This window comes from Podarcis vaucheri (assembly GCF_965113315.1).
Source record: "Podarcis vaucheri genome assembly, chromosome: 9".
NCBI lineage: Eukaryota > Metazoa > Chordata > Lepidosauria > Squamata > Lacertidae > Podarcis > Podarcis vaucheri.
This window is the reverse complement of record NC_138767.1, coordinates 38,717,211-38,735,007: the sequence shown is the minus strand read 5'-3', so window position 1 is coordinate 38,735,007 and position 17,797 is coordinate 38,717,211. Positions and strand designations below refer to the sequence as shown.

Below are 17,797 nucleotides of genomic sequence, written 5' to 3'. Positions count from 1 at the left end.
CATGCAGCATAGGCTGACATTAAATACTTCAACTTTCTCTGTAAATAAGAACTTGAAAGGTTGCTTTTAAAGAAATACAAGTATAACGTGTCTCTCCTGTAATAGTTTCTTCCTGGTTTATGTTGTGCTTGTATATACAGTCCTATTACATAAGTAAGGGATTAGTTTTGCACATCAGTATTTTACATCTTGGATTCCTAGTAAATCTCCCTTTGCTAGCCTGATGTTGCAGGGATCCATATTGATCTTTTTTTCTACATGTATTTGTGGTGTTTATTTTTTGAGATATTGGGGATTAATAACAAAATTAACAAGTGGTGAAGAATGTTTCTTTAGTACCTTGGATTACGTTCTTTTAGGAAATAAAGAGAGCAAAGGAGATGGTATAATAAAGGAATCGATTTATTCTATCACTGAGTATAAAAACATTAGCCCTGGGAAAGAACCTTCCTCCAAGAGCTTTAGCTGCCCAGTCCCACTTACGTGGCACAAAATGATTTGCATTTTTAGAGAAATTTCTGGTCTTCAGTGAGCTCTCGTGAAACATGAATAAATTGCTTTCTTTTCCTCTTTTTACAGACTTTATGAAGCTGAATCCATTAGGAGCTGAGTCAAAGTGTAATGAAATAAAGGCAACAACTGACATGATGGAAACCCTGGATTAGGTTTCCTGCTAGTCGAAGCTTAGCTGTCATGGCCTACGTGTCAAGTTAGTGGTCTTTGGGGAGGCTCATGAGTACATGTGGATATTTTTTTAAAACTGCTGCATTACAGCAGGTCTCTAAAGTAGGCAGAAATTAAATAGAGAAGCAAAGATTAAGAATTAAACTGAATAGTAGCAAGCAGTTCGCTACGCCAAACCAGATTTTGGTCATATGGTCCTTTTCTAGCCTGCTAGCTTGCTATCATTCTGCAGCTGTTTTGCATGACGTATAGATAATATTCCTTTATGCCTGCCAAGCATAGCCTTTGTATAAGAAAATGTTGTAGACAATGCAGGGCTCATAAATCTGGTTGTGAGCTAGAACAGTTACCAGAACTTAGTGCAAAGGGACATCTGTGAGCAGTGAAGCACTCTTCATTTTAAGTGTGGAGGTGTTGTTTGCAAAATAACCTGTTTAGCTGGTGTCACTGGTAATTCAGTGCCTTGGATATAGGTCCAGGACTAAATTTATTTGTCAGCCTTTTAGGAGATGTGAGCTTCAAGCAGTCTGGTTTGGGAAACACCATTCAGAGCAGACCTCACACTTTTGACTGTGAGCTAGGGTGGACACAAATGGTTCCTGACATGAATGTGTAAGAGACTGTACCTACAGTATATATATGCCTTGGTTCTCGAACGCCTTGGTACTCAAACGTTTCGGCACCCAAATGCCGAAAACCCAGAAGTAAGTGTTCTGGTTTTCGAACCTTTTTCAGAAGCTGAACGTTAGATGCAGCTGTTGGCTAATGTTTCACTATTGGCTGTTGGCCTGTGCCAATCGGAAGCTGAGCATTGGTTTTCGAACATTTTGGAAGTCGAACGGACTCCCGGAATGGATTATGTTTGAGAACCAAGGTACCACTGTATACCACAGTGCATCATGTAGGACTCCTTGTCTGCAATCCTGTACACACTTCTTTGGAAGTAGGTCCCATTGAACTTACTCAGGTCTACCTCTGATGTGTAAGCTTGCACTGTTTATCTGTCTGGGTATTGCAAATCAAATAGACCAATAGGTTGGTGCCACAAACCTGGAGAATTAAAGCAGTCTTGTAAATAAATATAGAAATATATAACCCACCTGCATATGCCTGGAGTTGCAGAACATCTTGAAATGAGAGGAGGGCAAGCTGTTAATGCAGAATGCGTAACTACAGAAACGAGAAACTACAAAACCAAAGTCTACAGTCAGAAAAGAAAAAGAAAAACTCCAATTGCTGCAGGACATGACCCTGCTGTCCCCTTGTGCACTGAGTTTCTGAAATGGCACTATGGGGTAAGGATACGGTCATGAACCCAGTGACTAGCTCTGGGCCACCACTTTATATATTGATATGCCCTCCATTTCCATACTAGCTGATTCCACAACTCTCAGACATTATTTTCCTTGTAGAATAGGCGAAGAAGAAGAAGAAGAAGAAGAAGAAGAAGAAGAAGAAGAAGAAGAAGAAGAAGAGAAGAAAAGGTTTTGCAGGGAATGCTTTTTCTTTCCTCTCCCTAAATGGATGCTTGCACATTCATTTATATTCCCTGTCCATATTAAGAGACAGAGCTAATTGCCACTACTAGGAAAATGATTTTACCCTGTGCAAAAATGCACAGATACCACTGGAACAACTGAATGGCTTCAAAGGGTGACTTTTTTCTCCCTGAAGAGTTTTCCTGCAGGAAAACCAGCTCTTCTGTAAGGTTCAGTGACAGGAACTCTACCTGTACTCTGAAAGCATCAGAATCATCAACCTGCTTTTCCCACACTTCCTTACCCTGAAGGGATGCACTCAAGGCTAATGCTCCTTAAAAGCTTTAAAGCAAAACTCTAGCCTTACAGAAAATCTCCCTGGCATCCCATTTTGTTGCAGATGCATTCCTGAATTTTCTCTGCTTTGCTGGCTTCAGTTTCAGTACCCTCATAAAATACCTTTTGCTAAGATCTTGAAAAGCCAGTTTCAAGGAGGAAACTTGGTGTGATCTCTAAATAGCTCAGATGGCACACGGTCTGTAAGCAACTAGGCAAAATATTGTCAGAGTTGCCAAAACAAAAGTTTCTAGCTTCAGGCTGACACTGTCCATTCTTACTAATATTTTGTTACTGTTGATTAGCAAACGAAGACACAGGCCTTCTGAAGCAGACAGGTGTAAGAAGAGGCCTCTGTAATGAATAAACATTTCCAGAAAAGACAAATCTCTGTTGATCTGCACTCGCACAAAAAGAACCACTACTGCTAATATGCCGATCAGGAATCTAGGAAGAGCCCTACTGGATCAGAGCAAAGGCCCATCTTGTCCAGCTTCCTGTTCTCACAGTTGCTAACCAGATGCCTATGGGACATGAAAGATGGTGCCAGGCAGCAGAGGGACCAACCCCCCACAGCAGGTTGGCAGGAATGGACAAGACAAGGGGAAGTCCTTACCATCGGCTTTTATTCAGTATTCACAGAGAGAGGCTTGGGAATGTGGCCTCTCGGAATAATGGCGTTGCTCTGAGCAATTCTCCCCTCTCCTTCTCTCCCACTTCCTCATTCCTCATCCCTTCTACGGCTGGCACTGAGGGCCTTTTGCTTCTGAGCCCTTGCTCTCCTATTTTTAAGGCTCGCTAGGTTCTGAGAGATGGTTGGTCTGGAATGCTTTCTAGTGAACATGTCAGTCAGCTGCTACTCCGGTTCTGCCCCCTCCTCCTCTCCCATTATTCCCCAACTTTTCCTCTCATCTTCCTCTGAGCTGTTTGTGATTCTGAACTGTCTTCTTCTTCTCTGGAAGGGTCAGGCTGAGGAGGCAGTCTCCACCATTCTTCCTCTGCCCAGTCCCTGACAGATGGAGATGGTGCACTGTCAGCATGCCTAATAGCCTTATTCTTCATAAATTTGTTGTGGATTTTTTAATATAAAAACCTGTCACCACAGCCTGTTCCAGTCGGCCTGTACTTCTCCCACTCCTGCGTCAACTACAACCAACTAACATGAGCAAGAACTTACGACTTGCTATATGTTGATTTTGTTTTGTTTTAAAATGAGCATTTATGTTATTTGTAAGCTGCCTTGGAAGGATTCACATTCTAGAAGGCAGGATATATAAATAATTGTAATAGGAACAGAGGAAGCTGCCTCCCACCAAACCAAACTGTTGGCCTGTCCAGATCCATGTTGACATACTGACCGCAGCTCTCCAGGGTTTCAGATGGGACATTCCCAGTCTTACCTAAAGATGTTGGATTGAATCTACACCTTCTGCATGTAAATACATTCCATATCTTTGCTTAAGAAACATAACTCAGCAATTTAATGCTAGATAAAAAGTCTTGATTACCTGGGAGCTTTGCCTTTTAATTCCCCCTAAACTGAATTTTGCAAAGACACCTTCTCTCCTTAGTTACAAATCCATGCACACATTTTACCACATTACGCAAATTAGAAAGAATACACTATTCTGGAGCCTTTGAGGCCTTTTTACTTTCCAAAGCCAGAAAGCTGTTCAAACTTCAAGTTGAGTTGCCCCTGACAGCCACAATAGTTTCATGAAGAAGTCTGAATGAAACTGTTTTCAATAAATAGATAATAATAGTGGCAGAAGAAAAGATTTCCATTAGGTTTTCTATCTCTGCTCAAAAATTGTGCTTACCGGGATCCCAAAAGATTTGACTTCCCATTTCAAGGTGTATAAAATAAATCCTCCTTCTAATTCATAAACTGGGCCCCAACAATCAAGCCTTCTGCTCATATAAACCTACCTATTCAAAGTCAAACATTCCAAACGCTGTTCATTTAGGACTCCCACTTGTGCTCATAAAGACTCGTTCATGGCTCTGTATAATACATTGCTTCAAAGAGACCCAAATAAAACATCTTTACAATCTACATTAAACAACTTTGAATAATAAAAGCAGAGGAATTCTCTGCCTTAAGTCTTCTGGAAGAAGCACTGAGTCTTCTATTTCGTATTTTATTTTATCTAGATTGGGCTAAAATATCTGAACAGTAAGTGAGCTAAGATAATGCAGTTGTTTTGTCTTCTCCTGTGCCAACTAATCAGCACCGACTTTAAGCACAAAGGAAGTTCAGCACAAAAATTACAATTTGTAATATAAAATGTGATATAAAGGGGAATGGAAGATTAAAGATTTGTTTTGTATTCATTTGCAAATGACTCCTAACATACCTGGTGGTGACACGGATCATTCGCTATGGTAGTTGGTTATTTTAGAATTTCTCTTTGGACAGTAGGCCCTAGTAAAAAATGTTTATGCAGCAATAAATCTGAAAGGCTTAAGGAGGTTCATGAAAGGACATTTTCCTGTCCCTCCTATACTCTGTATCCTCCTATGCTCCCAAAAAACCTCTCTGGAGGATCATGTGGTTCTTCTGAACCATATAGGGTAGGATGTGGGGGTGATTTCCCTCCCCCAGCAACACCCTGTACTCTATCTTGTGGGAATGTTGAGGGTGGGAAGAGAGACTATATTGATTATTAATATCCTTCCTAAGTCACACTAGCAAGTTTCTTTATATAGTAGAGAGCATTCCCCCCTTACGCAGCAGAAAACTGGTTGCAGACTTGTGTGAGCCTCTTAAGACAATAGACAATTCAATCTGGCTTGCCCAGATTGAGATATGTTCTATTATTCCTAGTAAGACCCCTTTGATCCCTCCTAAAAGAATAAAGATACCACAGTCTTATTCATAAGGAACAAAAAGTAGTTTTACTCACAATCAGGCAGAGCACAGTGTGATCCCTGAAGGCAGGCTTTAAGCTTAAAGTTACAGACGTGTACAAACAGGTTTACCCCATATGAGAGATAACCTGGGGGGGGGGGCTGATGGCTGGCAGCCAGCAGTACAGTCCAGGTGAATCAGGAAGTTTGCAGGACTTCAAGAGGTTTTTAAATTGGACAAAAAAATAGGATTCCAGGTGGAAAAATCGAAGCTAGAGACAGAATTGCTTGAACCAAAGACTAAGGTACTTTCGAGAATGTATAACTTGCTGCTTAAATGGAATACCCAGGATGAGACAGTCAAATCAGCCATGATAAAATGGGTGCAGGATATTGGGTATAACATTATGTTTGAGGACTGGGAAAGGTTATGGACCATCGGAATGAAATTCACGGCATGTAATGCTTTGAAAGAAAATATTATGAAAATGATATATAGGTGGTACATGACCCCAGTCAAGCTTGCAAAAATATATCACCTGTCTGACAACAAATGTTGGAAATGCAAGGAGGCTGAAGGGACATTCTTTCACCTCCGGTGGACTTGTCCAAAAGTGAAGGCCTTCTGGGAAATGATATATAATGAGATAAAAAAGGTATTTAAGTATACTTTCCCCAAGAAACCAGAGGCCTTCCTTCTGGGCATTGTAGGCCAAAAGGTATTAAAGAAGGACAGAACTCTCTTTATGTATGCAACCACAGCAGCAAGAATACTTATTGCAAAACATTGGAAGACACAAGATTTGCCCACACTGGAAGAGTGGCAGACGCAATTGATGGACTATATGGAACTGGCTGAAATGACTGGCAGAATCCGAGACTTGGGAGAAGAAACAATGGAAGAGGACTGGAAAAAATTTAAGGACTATTTACAAAAATATTATAAGTTATATGAATGTTAAGAATTTGCATGATTTGGAAAATCTAACTTCAGCAATAAGATTCGGTGATATGGGAAATTAAGTTACAATTATGAAAGGAGTAAAGTTTAAAGTAATATTATATTTACTTTAGGGTAAAAGTCAATTGATAACAAGTATTTTAAACCCAAAATATAATTATTTAAAAGTACAAAGGAATGCATGAAACAAGGTAACAATTTGCTGATATTTTTATTGTAAAGAATGCAGGGTGAGGGAGATGTGGGAAAGTCCGGTTGGTTATGAAAAAATGTCTTGGAAAGATGGATTTCTTTCTTTCTTTTTCTTTTTCTTGTTTCTGTTATTTCTTTCATATATCTGACTCTATATTTGTACCTGAAAAAAGCAATAAAAATATTTTTTTATAAAAAAGGAAGTTTGCAGGACGAAAAAGATGATTGAAAAGAGGGAGGTGGCTGCGAGACTTGGCCTTTTACCAGGTCTGGAAAGGTCACGCCCACCTACTAGTCACATGCAAGGAAGGATGCTCCAGCCAGGTGTAACAGGAAGTTCAGCTGACTGGACCAACATCTCCTGCATGACCACTCTAGCAAAACAGGTACAGTGGTACCTCTGGTTACATACTTAATTCATTCTGGAGGTCCGTTCTTAACCTGGAACCATTCTTAACCTGAGGTACCACTTTAGCTCATGGGGCCTCCCACTGCCACCGCGCCACCGCCGTGAGATTTCTGTTCTCATCCTGAGGTAAAGTTCTTAACCCGAGGTACTATTTCCAGGTTAGCAGACTCTGTAACCTGAAGTGTTTGTAACCCGAGGTACCACTGTAATGTTGTACTTGACCGCTCCCAGTGGATTACATCCCATGTATCTCACATTGTTCAACTGTCCTGAGAGGTTTATGAGGTGGGAAGCAGCTGGCTACAGGGGAAGAGGATATTTGACTTCCATGAACTTTCTTAAGTTAGATTCTCATAAGATCCAAGCCTTTGTCTTCAAGGTGCCCACAAGACACCATGGGTTTTTTGCTGCAACAAATTTAGCATGGCTTCCTTCTGGTATTTATTATTTAATATTACTGTTCCGTTTCATTTGTTCTGTTTTCTTATTTGTTCCCTGTACCCACCAAACACAGGACTGCTTGTCTGTTAAACTCTAGAAGATCTAGCTTGCTGATCCACATCAGAGCTGTGCCTAGACATTTTTATGCAGGGGACAAATTCTAAGCAGGTTCCCAGTTCTGTGTCTCCCCAGGGACCTGGCATCAGAGAAGGTTGGTCCATTAGGGCAAACCAGGGCATTTCCTTACTAAGGGAAATTGCAAGGGCACACCTAATAGACCTATCTGAATCGTAAATATCTATTCTGAGGATGCTCAGAGCTGTTTCCTTGATGGCCACACCTCTCCATCAAGAGAAGCAGCAGGAAGTGTTTCCTACTTGGAGAAACTTGTTTTGCTTTGCTGTACAAGTCCTATTGTGAGGAAAACAACAAAGTTAGAAATTGCAGCCCTGCCAAGTCAAAGTGCCACCAGCTTCCACTGCCTGGCATTAAACATGGTTTGAACTCCAAGGCAGAACCTTGGGAACAATGAAGAATGGAGCAGGCGGACAAGGGGTTGAGAGAAATGATGAAAGGACAGGATGCTCAAAGGCTGAATCTACCTGCTTGTGTTAAGCAACAGACACAAAGCCAATGAGAGCTGCAAAACTGAATCTGCCCTGGTGCCCTAACTAAGCCTCCAAGGCAAGCTAAGGTCTGACTTAAAATTGTTCTATTCTGGAATGCTGACAGGGTGATTAAAAAATCCAGCAATTCTGTAGACCCTCGACAGCTAATATGTGTTTTTGAACTGTTTAACTGATTGCTGAACTATGTATAGTAGTCTCATAAAGTGCTATTTTTCTAGAAAAAGAGGTGCCAGAACTCACCGTGAACAACTCCTTTGTTCTATTATAATGGCAATGTGCCCACCTGAGAGGTGCCAGAACTGAGTTCTGGTGAGTTCTAGCTGGGGGAAAAGCCCTGGTCTCATGTAATCCTTCTTTCATACTTTGCCTGGTACTTATCTTTGTTAGACTCTCCAGCCCAGTCATAAACCCGGTCGCTCCGTGTAGCTTGTCTCTAAATAAATATACTTAGGACTGCCACCTGAATAGGGTTATAATTATTTTTAAATAGAGTATTCTTGTGCTTTTCTGAAGCACTTCTCATAGTTTAACACACTGTCTGGCCTTTTCACATTACATGATCAACTTTTTGACAGGGCAGGAGTGGACAAGCACAGCTAATGGAATAATAGCCTGCAGGGTCTAGCTAAATGATATACGAATATAATCAACCTTTGTGATGACTATTCAAAAGTAATCCCTTTAGCTTTCAAGTGCAACATATATTTCAGCACAGCAAAGCTGCAAAAAAAAATCTCTGCAGACTGCACTGATACAATATGGCTTTCATATCTCCACAGTGGTTTTGACGCTCATTGTGAGGCTTAAATTTAAGGTAATGGCTACTGTATATTCATGTAAGTTGAGAACAATACCTTTGATTTGTTGTGGAAATGTTATTCTAGCTACCAAGGGTCCTATTCTGTAAACTTTGACACAACCCTTATATGCAGTTTACTGCATACTCTCTCTCTCTTTTTAATGGAATGTGCTAGATAAAAATGGTTTGCGTAGCCAAATTTTACATATTCATTCATCTGGATCTTAAGAAAGGTACCAGATAAAACCACCACTGTTTCCAGACCTTTACTTCTGATAATAGTTAAAATCAGCAGCAATTAGTAACTCTGCTGTTAATACTGGTTAAAAAAACAGATAATAAAATTATTTCATGAGATTTTCCTGCACCATCTCCATGGAGATACATGGAAACTGTGCAAAAACCCTACTGTGCTAGAAGAACTTCAGAGAGGTTATACCCATGTCTAATTGTGGCAATTTCCCACAGTGATTTTTATTGTGTTTTGCTAAACCGCAAAAGCATGACTGTTTGGAAATTCAAATAAACTTCAGAGCAGAATAAGGAAATGTTTCTTGTCATTTGAAATATGGCAAATCGAAGAGACTGCATATCCTGTCAGATCCTGGTCAGATTTTATCAAATGTATGTTACTATAGAAATAGCATGTATATGGTTTACACTTACACTTATTGAAGTGATAACTCACACGTCAACAAATAATATAGTGCAGACGGCAACAAATGGAATTACAGAAAATGAACATGAAAATCTTGCAAGTCTAAGCAATACTACCTGAGTTTTATTTTATGTGTGCTATACTCAAATATTTAAAATATAGCATAACAAGCAGAATAAAAATTGGCTCAGTTATTGGTTTAATTTCCTTTGAAACTGCTTCAGTGTGAGAAACTTGTGCATATAATTTTGTGAATATCCAGAGTACCATAAATACATAATGGGTTAAATTTTTCAAAGTTCTTGAATTTTCAGTTTTTATATTTGTCTAGTGGGTTGAAATGTTGGACCTGGGGGGAAAAAATAGTGGGCAAAGAAGCAGGGGAGGGAGAGAAGTGATAGTTCAGTGTTCAACTGCTGGTTATCTTAAAGCATGGGATAGCTAACATTGTGCCTTCCTGATGTTGAACTACAACTCCCATCAGCCCCTGCTAGCAGGGCCCATGAAGGCATTGTAGTTCAGCAACCTCTGGAGGGCACCATGTTGGCTAAGTAAAGGGACCCCTGGCCATTAGGTCCAGTCGTGGCCGACTCTGGGGTTGCGGCGCTCATCTCGCTTTATTGGCCGAGGGAGCCGGCGTACATCTTCCGGGTCATGTGGCCAGCATGACTAAGCCGCTTCTGGCGAACCAGAGCAGTGCACGGAAACACCATTTACCTTCCCGCCGGAGTGGTACCTATTTATCTACTTGCACTTTGACGTGCTTTCAAACTGCTAGGTTGGCAGGAGCTGGGACCGAGCAACGGGAGCTCACTCCATCGCAGGGATTCGAACCACCGGCCTTCTGATCAGCAAGTCCTAGGCTCTGTGGTTTAACCCACAGCGCCACCCGCGTCCCTCCATGTTGGCTACCCATGTCTTAAAGCAACATAACAATCAAACATTAATTAGCAATAAAGCTACAAAGTTAAAGAGATACTATTGTTAACCAGGGTAGCTCAATTGGTAGAGCATAATCTCAGAGTTGTGGGTTCAAGCCCCATGTTGGGTAAAATATTTGCATTGCAGAGGATTGGACTAGATGGGCCTTGTAGTCTGTTCCAACTGTTTGATTCTGTGAGTCTATGACTGTATCATGGCACTTTATAGGGTGAGAAGAGAGGAAACAGGAGATGAAGGCTAAAACAGGGGAGAACATGTGCCCATTTACTCGTATGCTTTGTTTCAGTAAAAGATGAGGATGTGTCAAAGGCATCACAGAAAACACATTTTTTTAGGAGGAGTTTTCAGGGAAAGGGAGAGGTGACAATCCTAGGTTTCTGTGGGGGAGTTCCAAGCAAATGGCAGTAGCAAGAGTGAAGACACTGGCATTTAAGGGAACAGGAAACCTTTGGGTGGGAAGGGTGGAAAAGAGAATGTTGCAGGCACAGATATCTCAGAATAAGAAGTTGGAGTAAAGCAAGAGTAAAGCAATGGAGGGCTTTGAAGGTAGGAATGAGAAAGTCATGCTGGATCCAGCTGTGAATGAATTTAACAGAGACCACATGGCCTGAGTAACAAAAGGTGACAGAATTTTGAACAAAGCTAATGAGAAGACCAAGGAGTGGCATCAGAAAGCCAGGGAAATGGGAGTTAACTGGAACTTGAACCACTGAGGAGGCAGAGAGGAAGGGTCGTATTTTTACAGCATTGTACAGGAAGGAGCAATTTGACTGAATACTGTTGCTTAAGTTTATGTAAATAGTTCAGCTCTGTAACATTAACTCCCATCATTTGCTATTGCCTATTTACTCTATCTGCATAGAAAGGAAAGGAAAGCTGCTTTATAAATTACTTCTTCCTTGCTTTTTAAATTACTGCTTCTCCACAGGCTTCAAAGGAGCTCTGCCCATACTTTTTTGGAAGGTGTCACAATTAACTCTGAAGTTGTGCATAACTTTCCTTCCCGTACAAAAGGTTCGATGCTTCTCTAATACTGATATCGATTAGCCCAGTGTTTCCCAACCACTGTTCCGGGGCACACTAGTGTGCCGCGAGATGTTGCCCGGTGTGCCGCGGGAAAAATAAAAAAATTCGAAAGATTTTTTTTAAAAAAAGTCAAATTTTCGATTGGGGCGCCGTCACTAGATGACCCCTGGGGTTCCCTCCCTCCCTCCCGCTCTGCGCCTCCCTCCTCCTCCTCCTCCGGGAGGCCCTTCCTGGCTCTCGGCCAAGGCTTGGCGGCTGTCACTCACTCACTCGCTCGCCCACCCGTCCCTCCATCCCTGCACCCGGCCTCTCCCCCTCCGTCCCCGGCGCAGGGGCTGTCGGGATCCGTAGTCCCCTCGCCCTTGGGCTCCGCGCCCGCGCGGGGTGCGCAAACTACGTTTCCCAGCGTGGCCTGGCGGGCCGGGCGTTTTGTTTGAAGCGCTCTTCTCCCGGCCATGGAATGAGCGCGGCGGCGGCCGGGCGGGCAGGGGCTCTTCCGCGCAGACCCCGCGCAGCCTGCCTGCGCCCCCGCGGAGATTGGGTGGTGGGATGGAGCCCTGGGATCCCCGCGGAGGCGGAGCGGCGGAGGCGGAGGCTGCCCCCCAGGTAGGGCTGCGTCGGGGTTTTTTTATTTTTGCAATGCTGCATCCGCGCCGGAGGGGACGCATCGGACCGCAGGGTGACCCCTTGGCGTGCGTGCAAGGCAGTGCATGCGTGCAGGCATTGCATGGAGTGCAGTGCAATGCAATGGCAACGCGGTGCCCTGCATGCATGCATGCAACTTCCACCGGCGCTCCGGACTTGGCAGGTGAGGGGGGTCCCCAGTGGGTGGCAGAGAGAGCCGGGAGGGCGAAGGGGAGCCGGGGGGGAGCAGCGCTGCTCCCCGAGCCAAGCCCGGGGGGAAACTTCGGCGTCGTTGCGCCGGGTGTTGGAAGCGGAGGCTGATGGGGGCCCCTCACCTGCAAAACCTGGTCGCCTCTCATATATTTCGTGCATTGCATTCATCGCCCGCTTTCTCCTCCAAGGAGCTCCCGGGGGCGCGCGTGGTTCTCCCCGTGTTATCCTCGCAACAACAGCCCTGCGAGGTGGGTCAGGCGAGTGGCCCAAGGGATTGTCCTGGCCAGGTGGGGTGATTTGAACCCTGCTCTCTGCCCGGTCTTCGTCCTCATTTAGGCCCCACATGTGCATGACTGTGCATGACTGAGGTTTCCCCCCTCGTCTTGGCTATGGTGTGAGTCTGTGCTGTTAATTAATGGGGTTCTGCCTTCGGAGAAGATGAGCCAGCCCTCAAGGAGGTGATTATGTAATTTGCTAGCAATTCATGTCCCTCCCGGCGTGACGCTGTGCGCTGACGTCACGGGGCTGTAATGGTGGTGTGCCTCAAGATTTTTTTCATGAAACAAGTGTGCCTTTGCCCAAAAAAGGTTGGGAAACACTGGATTAGCCAAGGGTACATAAATTTCAAAGCTAATTGCTGGGCTGCTAATGAGATCCTTGCTAAAACTAGATATTATGTAGATGGGGCCTCTAGCAGCCTTCTTCAACCTAGTGCCATCCAGATGTTTCAGACCACAACTCCCATCATCCCTGACCACTAGCCATAACATCTGAGGCTGATGGGAACGCTAGTGCATGGTATGTGCATCTGGATTAATAACATATTATAATATTAAATACTGTGATTAGCATAACTTGAACGTATGACATATTTCTATGTTGCATGGGCTTCAGATGTTTCAGCAAAATGGGCTGCTACAGAAAGTCAGCTCTGAGTTATTTTCAATACACAGAAAGTTTCAGTTTATGGTGAGTGTACAACGAATACCCAACACTTTGATTAATCCTAAAATTAAGGTCCCATGGCAATACCTATCGAACTTCTCCCTGTGGTGCATAGATCAAAGTTGTAACACTAATCTAACTCTGGCACTCTACAATGTGGTCAATTTGGAATTATATATATTTTTATATCTCAATTTCTCAGTTAAGAAGGCTGTCATCTCAATAACTCTGGGTTCTTCTGAACCATGCAGTTGTGGTAGAAGACTCCTTGCCTGGAATATCTGTCTCTCTTATGTCTAAATAAAATGTCTTATAATAGGTTGCTTGGGTTGGGAGACTGTAACTCTATGTCTAAGATGAAAGAAGACCAGTCAGTTCTACATCCCAAATGGAGCCCACAGCACTGAGATATAGCTCAGCAGAGAAAGGCAGTTCACTGTGTGTTTTTAAGAAGCTACTGTCATTACTGACATCTTACTTATAGGAAGAAACTACTGGGAAATTCCAAAGCATGTTTGTGAAATGGAGCTGCAAGCTTTAGTTGGTGGATTAATCAAGTAAAGCTTTGGCTGGTTAAATTGTAGGGACCAATTTTAATCAGTGAGCACAAAATTTAATTGGCAAAGCTGAATGCTTGCTTATTTTTAAAGACACTTTAATAAAGTTCTGGTGTGCTGTTATAGTAGGGAATTAAAAGGAAAATATCTGAGGGCTTTTCTTCTTAAGGAGAAACTTATTGTTTATTAAATGGAGTGTTATATTGTGTTTCCTTCAATATGTCTTAAAGTCACCTTTAGTGAAAGTCTGATGGTAGACAGATCTGTTGGTATCTAAATGATAAATGAATCAATTAACTGACGAAATTGTAGATGTGTTAACTGCTTAAAGCTTTTTTTACAGCTAATGAACCACCCTAGGGTCAAAAAATGCACAAAATATTTGACCACAATGCCTGCAGTTCACGTGAAATGTTATCCCTAGTTTAAAAAGAATGCTGGGAGTGGTTTTGAAAGAACCGTTACCCTGTGCAATGTTTCACATGCTTGGCATTGTGTATAAATGGTTGACGCCAGAAGTGGTTGATGCCAGAGCATGCAATGTTAGCACAGTAGGTATCACTGGGAGTAAGTGATGCTGGCATGCTGATTAAATACAATCACTGATAAAATCTGCACATGGCAGCAGAAACACCTGATGAACCGGGGGGGAGTTTGCAGAATAATTGGTCCCCACTTCCCCTGGCTATACTGGTCACAATATCACTTTTACTGCTTTCTGTTTTCTCAAATGCATAGGCTTGCATGAGGAAGAATGGAGATGTGCTGCCAAGCCTGATCCCCTTTAATGCATCACCTCGGGCCCCTATACAGCCCTCCATGGGTTTGAGAGTGAGGGTATGAAGCAAGGAGCCTCGTCTACTCTTGGAAGCTCCCCACACAACTTAGAACACTGTGCACATGTGTTTCAAAGTCGTGGGGAGCCTTCACATCTAGGAGGTGGTTCTGCTTCAGACCCCCATCCTCATGGAAGGCTGTAAGGGGGCCAGGGATAACATGGGGCATGGCTGGCCATTGTGCCTCCACTGACCTTCCTGTGGTTGTTTATATGCAAGGAAACAATGCCTGAGTAGGGCTTTGTAGCATGTGTAGAAAGCAGTGATGACCTGGGACTAGGAGAGGTCTCAAGCAAGTGAAACTTCCACCTGTAATCTCTGTAGCAAGTGAAGCATCTCAAGTACTGATGTGTGTTTCAGATGGCAAGAAGACAGAAGAAAATGTTGAACGTGTACTTGGATCCACTGTTGCTTCAGATGTCATCTGGTAATTTTTTTAACTATATGCCAGATATCCATTCTGTTCACATCTGTATATGCTGTCAATTCTACATCTTATATGGATGTCAGTAAAAATAGTTTTAACCCAATCGTGAATATGTTTTTATTACGCATTTTTGTTTTATCCTATCCAGATACTTTATTCCTAATGGAATGAATAAAGCTATATTAGAAATGCATTTACAATTCAACGTTAACCAGTTAACTTTTTTAAAAAAAAAACTTTATTAAATTTTAAAATAAAGACAAAATACAAACAACATCAAGCATACAGATACAGAGGAGGCAGGAGGAAAACTAGAAGGGAGGAGAAGGAAAGGAAAGATTCATGCAATGCTTCTTTTATAATCACAGTCCAAGGCATTGAGAAATCACTTTATCCTAATCTACTAAAATATATCATCTCCACAAACGTAATTGAACCTCTGGGGATCTATGCTCCATCTCTATTATATTGACATATATCAGAAATTAGGCCAAATAGCATAAAAATGATCTGATTTGAAGTCTCCCCTGGTTACTTTTCTTTTATAGGTGAGACGCTCTGGGAGATCTATATCCCAGACTATACCAAACCAATAATCAACCATGGGAGATGAACAAGATTTCCATTGACTTGCTATTTATGTTCTGGCTGCTGCTCATGAAAAAAGACCAATGTCTTATAAGAGTCTCTGGAATTTGCATTGCTTTCTGTGAAAGCAAGACCAAGACTAGATCTGGTGTTAGTGATTTATCTGTTATTTGTGAGATAGTGGTAAAATCCTTAATCCAAAAACTATATAAAACTTCACATTCCCACCACATATGCATATAGGTTCCTTGTCAGCTTAGTGGAGAGATATTTTATTGATTTTGAAAAGGTGTTCTGGAGTCCAATACCACCTAAGTATTCTTTTTAGAGTGGATTATTGAATCCTATATGATTTAGTTTTTAGTGAAGCATTTATCCAAATTTGATCCCATTCATGTTAATCAATGTGACATTCAAGGTCACCCTCCCAGGATATCCTAAGGCCCTGGTAGGAACCATAACCTATCTTATTAGTAATTTGTAAATATTGGATACTGAGCCTTTGGAATTCAGAGATTTCTGAATTAACTGAATCCAATTATGTGGTATATTTCCATTTTTTTCATTTAAGGCTGACATGGACATAGGATGACTATTAGGAAGAATATTCTCAGTTTTATAAATTTCTGCTGCCTTCCATTGTTTATATTGTACATATTTGTCTGTACGGCAGAAGGATAGGTGGTCCAGTATAGGAATTAAAGGGGATGTAAATGGAGCTAAATGTGAACATCAGTTAACTTCGTTTCACTTTGTTTTCCATTCTGCAGAGCTATGGGAGAGCTTCTGAAGCTGATAAATGAGTTTAAGAAGATACTTATTAGGAGAAGCACAATGAAAGTTTGCATTTCATTTTGGAACGTTAATAGGGGAGCACATGGCAAGTATAATCAGATACATGTTTTAATGTGTGTTATCTTTCATGTCCACAGTTGTCAACATACAGCAGCACATTAAAAGAATTCCAAAAGAAAATGCCTTGTTATTCATTGCCTAACTGGCACCTTATTCTACAAGGTGACCCCCAATTAACTGCTTGGTGCCTCCATTTCCATCAAAATGAATGAATGCGATGGATTTGTCCAACTAGATACTGTAAAGAACATTAAATATATTCTCAGGTGTACATGTGTCAAGTAACTGGTTTGCATTTTGTCCGTTAGGATTATAGCTGGTGCTGCCTCGGAACTTACCAAGTGAACTTCACAAGTTCACAATGATCTCCTGGATTCTCTTTCAGCAGCACAGAAGAAAGCTTTGCTGCACACACATCTTCCCTGTGTCTGTGGCATGCTCATGGGTGGCCGCAGACTTTAGACACCTTATGGAAATTGCCTCCATTGCAGGGTGTCCAGACTCAGTGCTCTGCCTTTTGTTCCCTCTTGCCTTTGAGTTGTCCCCTCTGTGAGGACAACTCAAAACACATCATTTGGCTGCTCTGTAGGACATTGGTGTAGAATGACCCCAGCCAATCAGGCCCATAGAATCATAGAGTTGGAAGAGACCACAAGGGCCATCGAGTCCAACCCCCTGCCATAAGAGGAGGAAGGAACAAGCACCTCTCCCAACACAGACAGGGGATTGCAAAGCAGCACAGTTTCTTGTTGCTGCTTTGGAGCACCTTCCTTGTGCTTTAGTTTTAAATTTAGACCTAGTGCGAAAAAAGACAATGAGTGAGCAGCGTGATCAGTCATTGGTAAGGTAGTAGAGAAGCCCCTCCCTTTTCCATGTGATCTCTCCCCTGATTTCTTCTTTCCTGTTCTTTCTCAGAGCGCCCCCATTTGGTCAGATGCATTCCTCTAAGCTTCTGCACTGCAAGCCTTCCTGGCAGGAGCAGAGTTTGTTTGTTTTTCAGACTGAGGGCCACATTTCCTTCTGGACAATCTTGCAGGGGCCGTATGCCACTGGTGAGCAGGGCCAGAAGCAAAAGTGGATGGAGAGATACATGTAAATTTTACCTTTCTATAGTAGACATAGCCCTCTCTGTATCCTCCGCCCAAGGAAACAAGGGCCATCACACCCCAGCAAGGCAAATAACACTCAGGAAGGATGTGAAGCAAGACTGGTGGGAGAGACAGGTGCCTGAAGAGGAGTGTGTCTTGGAAAGAATCTTAAGAGACAAGGAGAGAGGCCTGGAACACCACATTTGGCTCCCAGGCCTGAGGTTCCCCACCTCCGCTTCATGGGCATAGCCAGAATTGG

The 17,797-nt window shown here is 42.5% G+C and overlaps 1 protein-coding gene across 4 annotated transcripts in view; it reads left to right on the top strand.

Moving 5' to 3' along the window:
* TTC29 (tetratricopeptide repeat domain 29) overlaps positions 1 to 16,570 on the top strand; it is a 123,676-nt gene extending 107,106 nt beyond the window's left edge. For all 4 annotated transcript variants that reach the window (XM_082237704.1, XM_082237703.1, XM_082237706.1 and 1 more), the window contains exons 12-13: positions 14,952 to 15,007; positions 16,366 to 16,570. In XM_082237704.1, the coding sequence (XP_082093830.1) occupies positions 14,952 to 15,007; position 16,366 (57 nt within the window). In that variant the 3' untranslated portion in view covers positions 16,367 to 16,570. The remainder of the gene's footprint in view (positions 1 to 14,951; positions 15,008 to 16,365) is intronic.
* Positions 16,571 to 17,797: the final 1,227 nt, after the last annotated feature.